General features: G+C 41.8%; 1 protein-coding gene across 1 annotated transcript; it reads right to left on the bottom strand.

Annotated features, from left to right (window-relative positions):
• Positions 1–1,583: 1,583 nt before the first annotated feature.
• LOC128696122 (gamma-butyrobetaine dioxygenase) lies at positions 1,584–4,276 on the bottom strand. The gene is made up of 5 exons (XM_053787212.1): positions 4,121–4,276; positions 3,272–3,368; positions 2,938–3,125; positions 2,701–2,805; positions 1,584–2,256 (listed from the first exon to the last, which is right to left on the bottom strand). The coding sequence occupies exons 1-4, from the start codon at positions 4,187–4,189 to the stop codon at positions 2,704–2,706; spliced, it is 456 nt and encodes a 151-aa protein (XP_053643187.1). The 5' UTR covers positions 4,190–4,276; the 3' UTR covers positions 1,584–2,256; positions 2,701–2,703.
• Between the last annotated feature and the right edge of the window lie 1,648 nt (positions 4,277–5,924).

Raw genomic sequence — 5,924 nt, 5'->3', positions numbered from 1 at the left:
ATAATCAAGGGGGAAACGCTAAACCTGTAGGATTATACAGCGCCTGTGTGGGGGATGTGGAATGTATTCATGTTTAATTCAAGGAACTGGAGCAGAGATCCAATTCCCTAGATCAAGAGCTCCTCACCAGCATCAAGGAACCTTCCTTGACGGGTGTTTCCTGACAAACATTATACCTTCATTACCCCCGAGATTTTCATTTTTGAGATTAAGACACATGTGCAACATCTGGGTATCTTTATTGTAGACGTTTCGCCATCCAGTGGCTTTATCAATACAAATTCCAGGACATAACTTGAAGACAGTAGAACTATGTACAGAAGATGAAGTAATCAGTCCCTCAACCTAGGAGTAGGTGCGAAGAGCACCTACCCCATTTGGGGTAATTTACCCGGTTCCCCGACCTAGGTCCTAGACCAAAAGCCCCTCACCAGCATGAAGGAACCTCCCTCGAGGGGTATTAAATTATGACAACTGTCTAAATACTTCACTAAAAATTAGCCCACCGATATGCTGGACAAATTCAGATTTAAAGGATATAGGAAAGTTACAATGCTAATTAACAGTATTTTATTCACGAAAAAGCACTAGACCCGGAGAGGGTTGTACAGCACTTGGGGGTATGAGAGGCAATGTTAGATCCGAGGAAAGGAGCTCCATTTTCCCTTGCTCTAGAGCTCTTTAAGAACATAAGAACGAAGGAACACTGCAGCAGGCCTACTGGCCCATGCGAGGCAGGTCCAAGTCTCCTACCGGCTTAAGCCAATGCACCCAACCTAGTCAGGTCAGGTCACATTGACTTAAGGGAGGAACACGGCAACCGACCTGGTAGCACAAGCTATCAGGTCCAACTCACACCCACCCACATCCACTCGTGTATTTATCCAACCTATTTTTAAAGCTACACAACGTTCTGGGGGAAGCGCTAAACCCGGAGGATTATACAGCGCCTGGGGGGGGGGATGTGGAAGGCATTCAGGCTTAATTCGGGGAACTGGAGCACAGATCCAATTCCCTAAATCAAGAGCCCCTCACCAACAATTGAGCAGGGAAGAGAAAGGGCACTAGTGGGAATGATTGTAAAGGACTCGCCTAGTATGGGCCAACAGGCCTGCTGCAGTGCTCCTCCTTTCTTATGTAGCACTGATGACGCAAGTAAAGCTAGTCATGTTTTTGGAACCCACAGGGATCATAGAAGGCATTCAAATTCCCTACATCAGGAGTCCCTCACAAGCCTCAAGGAACCACTCTAGGGTTGACGTTCGCTAACCGGCATCATTCTTTATTCGAATTTAAATCATGGGAAAGCGCTAGACCCGTAGGGATTATACAGCGCCTGTGGGGGAAGGGGATGAAAGATATTCAGGCTTAATTCAAGGAACTGGAGCAATCCAATTCCCTAGACCAAGAGCCCCTCATCGGCGACAAGGAACCTCCCTTGAGCAGACACTTTCCTCGAGATTGGATTCTCGAAACTTAAAATAAAGCACTTAATTACTTTTTTGGGATCTTAAGTGTTTAATATAATATCCTGGATAATATATTAAGTTCCAAATTCGTGGCTCAAAAGAAAAGACAAACAGTAAGGTTATATTTTTTTTTATGAAAAAAATTGAATATACAAAAATAATTTGCAAAACAAATAACTTAAATTGTAACAAAGCAAATGCCTGTCCAGGACATTTGACAAGGTCCGGTCTTTCAACTTAAAGACCGGGAACCAGACCAGTGCTCTTGTGCTGCCGGTAACTCAGCCACGGCCTACAAGATCTTAAAAAGCCGTGAGGAATAAGCAAGGGTCCCAGGACACTCCCTGGGGTACCCCAGCCGCAGAGTCTTACCTTGGCATGAAATGCAGTGTTACTCATGGCACCAAGCGATATTTAGTACTGAACCTTTCACTTCCAGTGAATTCTCTTAACGTAAGATAATAGTACAAAAACGCACACGTTTGGTACCACTAAAAATCCTATATCCAAGGAGTAAGACTTAACTTTTCTCCAGATGAAATTCAAACGGCAATCATAAGAGACAGAAACTTAAGTGAAGTTTCCTCCACAAGCGTGCAAAAGAATGGTTGCTGGAGCTCCATGGGGAAGGACCTCCAAGCTGTCTACATCAGGTAGATGATCCTCTCTTCAGCACAGATGACCTCCAATGACCTTCGAAGTCGGCGTAAGAAGGCAAATGAGCAGCAATCAGCAGTGGGTGGCGGCACCTATGTCCACAGGATCCCCAGTGCTGGACCATTTAATTCTGTAAAAAAAACAAGCCATAATTACTTTTAACATACTCATTTATGTTTACTATGACAGAAAAACGTATTTCAAGAGCTTATTAAACAGTGTAGGTAAAATTAAGAGCCGAGAATTAAAAAAAAAAAAAAAAAAAAACAGCTATGAAAATAGTTATCGAGCTAAAAAGAATTTAGAGAAGTTACATTGCCAGACCAAGTTAATGTACGTAAGCTATATATATATATATATATATATATATATATATATATATATATATATATATATACATATAATATAAATATATAAAAAAGAGGGGGGGGGGGAATGAAGATAAGGGAAGGAAACACTGGCAGCAGGTACTCCACATGGACCATTGATGGCAAGAAATTGAGATCCAAATTATTTATTCACCAAGAGCCTAACGAACGCAAAGACTCAAGTGTAAGAATGGTACAGTACTTACCACTCAGCGAGTGCTGAAAGTGTGGGCCACCTGGTGCAGCCACTTCCCTGGGTACTTGCTGATATGTCCATCATTCCAGTCTACCACCACGCCAAACACATTGCTCTGAAGGAGAGAAGAGGAAGTTGTCAGTACAAGTAACTTCGTAAACCAGTCTTTTACCCATTATCAAAATATTAGTGATTTAGGAAAAAAAAAATTTAAGTTAAAAAAAAAAAAAAAAAAAACACTATTTACCTGGATAATATCTGGGAGGGCGACGACCTGAAACTCGTTGACATGTGTAGCGAGGCCCCTGCAGGAGGCACATTTGTGGCACTGGCAATTGTCTCGTAGCCAGGCATAGGGGATCTCACTGGTGCGACCGTCACAGAAAGTGACCTGCAGTGCGTCACTGCCGGTCAGTGCAGCCACCACACCACTACCTGTTAACATCAGAAAGAGGGTGTGTGAATGTATGGTTGCTAATACAAGATTAGCATAATTTGAAGCCAATTGCAAGGTATTAAGATGTATTTCAAGCGTTTTAAAGTGCTAGTACTTAACAGGTAGTGATAAAAGGTAAAGTTACCTGGATGAGGAGCCTCTGCCCTGGCCAGCTGGTGTCTGGCGGCGGCAGCCAGGGTCAAACTGCGACTATGGGCACACAGGTGTGTCTGCCGCTTCACCTGTGAAAACAAAGAAATATGAAAGATTAAGTTGTAAATGTTTAAAAAAGTGTGTACCATTTAAAAATATTTTATTTATATATACATAAACATGCACGTGTGAAGATGTCACACGTACATTTATATGCGTGTTAGTATGTATAATACAAACAATGAAAGTTTTGTGGTTACATAATTAACCTTTCAATTTTTTTAATTAATAAAAATTCTTTAGTTTATAAACTGAAAAACTGCTGAAAAAAAATGAAGTCTTTACAAGTCTTGCATAAACCTCTTCCAGGGAACCGTCAATAACGATCCCCAAACAAAAGATGAACTGATGTCTAAGGCACTAGACAATTTTAAGTTTTAAGATGCTGGTACACTATATAAATATTACCCACGAGCTATAATATTCAGGAAGCCACACAAACTGCGTTATGTCTCGGTAACTTTTTTTTTTAGGCAACACTGCTGGAACAACGCACTTTAAGAATACAAGTCCACAAAACGCTGCTTTATATACGCACATACATAAACCACGTTTGTGTATAATATATATATATATATATATATATATATATATATATATATATATATATTATATATACATACATATATACCGTAAATGTAATTTGCGTACATAAGACCAGAGATAAGCTCTGACTGGATGAAAGAAAAGTCTCTAAGCAGGATGATGATCAAGCCTTTAATCAACGCGCCGAGCAGCCCACACGGGTTTAGCACTTTACGTAAATAATATAGGTACATACCTGGTAAGCTGTGGCATTTCTAAGAGCTGATGCTCCAGAGAGAAGAGCGCGTGCGTAGCGTTGAGACATCTTACACGGGACAGATTGTGACGTACTTTGTGCAACGAACACAGCCGCACCCCCTTATATACCGGGCCAGGAAGCATGGCCAATTCTCCGAAAGTTTTCACATATTATAGATCACAACACGTATGTAAACACTGCCATGTAAGGTAATTTTAACCACCTTTTGGTTACTATACAAAGCAAATCATTATGGATATTTTCGAAACATGTAAATTTAAGTATGGTAACAACTCACTTCTTGGGTTATAAAGCTAAAATATCTATATAAAGTAAACTGATTATCTGACAAAACATGTGAAAGATTCTGATAACTTCTGGCACATTTACCCCACGTATTTGGTGAGTGTTGCCAGAGATGCTTCAAGGATTCTACACAGCTCTATTCTGTCACTTCGTCTTTTCCTGTCACCACATGTTCTTCAGGGTAAGGCCTTCTCTTTACTCTCTTCTTCGTAAGTTTTCCTGCATCAGATACATTCATCTAACAGAGATAATCGGCAAATAATCTGCAGGTCACGCCATAAAGTGAACGCTGCTTGTCACAATGTATCAGTTGATTTCCAAAAACGATCGATGGCTCTCCTGTCCAAAACTCGTTTGTTTACATGTAGCCCATTTTTTCATTAATTTAGAGTAAGGTATATGCATCCTAATTGTCAAGGTCCTTTTGTATTAGCAAAAAAATGTCCAGATGTGCACTAAATGCCAAGATAAGTGTGTGTGATGAGGTGGGAAGAGATTCCCCAGTTGGGGTGAACTTCCTGACCCACGTCACGTAGGCAGTACAGTCGTATTAAACTCCAATAATAACGCCAATCGGTTTATTTTAGCATCCGACAATGCTTGTCCTGTTTGTAATGAAGTGAAAGGCAGTGTGACGACACAGTACACGTGCCCTTGGAACTCCAGGGAGTGCAGGCAAGGCCAAATTATGAATCTCTTGGGGATTTTATTCCCAGGACGGACAGAGGGTGGGGCAGGCGGCGTCTCCAGCACATCAACAACTTTCTATCAGTACCGCAACATTGATTGTCCACTCATGGTGATGTGTTGCAGAACTCATGGTGTTGTGTTGCAGCACTCATGGTGATGTGTTGCAGAACTCATGGTGTTGTGTTGCAGTACTCATGGTGTTGTGTGGCAGCACTCATGGTGATGTGTTGCAGAACTCATGGTGATGTGTTGCAGTACTCATGGTGTTGTGTGGCAACACTCATGGTGATGTGTTGCAGAACTCATGGTGATGTGTTGCAGTACTCATGGTGTTGTGTGGCAGCACTCATGGTGATGTGTTGCAGAACTCATGGTGTTGTGTTGCAGTACTCATGGTGTTGTGTGGCAGCACTCATGGTGATGTGTTGCAGTACTCATGGTGATGTGTTGCAGTACTCATGGTGATGTGTTGCAGAACTCATGGTGATGTGTTGCAGTACTCATGGTGATGTGTTGCAGTACTCATGGTGATGTGTTGCAGTACTCATGGTGATGTGTTGCAGCACTCATGGTGATGTGTTGAAGAACTCATGGTGATGTGTTGCAGAACTCATGGTGTTGTGTGGCAGCATTCATGGTGATGTGTTGCAGAACTCATGGTGATGTGTTGCAGAACTCATGGTGTTGTGTTGCAGTACTCATGGTGATGTGTTACAGCATTCAGGGTGATGTGTTACAGCATTCAGGGTGATGTGTTGCAGTACTCATGGTGATGTGTTGCAGTACTCATGGTGATGTGTTGCAG

The sequence above is a fragment of the Cherax quadricarinatus genome, chromosome 48 (assembly GCF_038502225.1).
Source record: "Cherax quadricarinatus isolate ZL_2023a chromosome 48, ASM3850222v1, whole genome shotgun sequence".
Taxonomy (NCBI): domain Eukaryota; kingdom Metazoa; phylum Arthropoda; class Malacostraca; order Decapoda; family Parastacidae; genus Cherax; species Cherax quadricarinatus.
Note: the sequence above shows the minus strand (reverse complement) of the source record. Positions and strands in the feature narration are given on the sequence as shown.

What these genes read in the sequence shown, in the direction of transcription:
- LOC128696122 (XM_053787212.1), bottom strand. Translation starts at nt 4,189, where the DNA reads ATGTCTCAACGCTACGCACGCGCTCTTCTCTCTGGAGCATCAGCTCTT. An exon ending in GGCAGAGGCTCCTCATCCAG is followed by an intron (nt 3,126 to 3,271) that starts GTAACTTTACCT and finishes TGATGTTAACAG; the next exon opens with GTAGTGGTGTGGTGGCTGCA. An exon ending in CCCTCCCAGATATTATCCAG is followed by an intron (nt 2,806 to 2,937) that starts GTAAATAGTGTT and finishes TCTCTCCTTCAG; the next exon opens with AGCAATGTGTTTGGCGTGGT.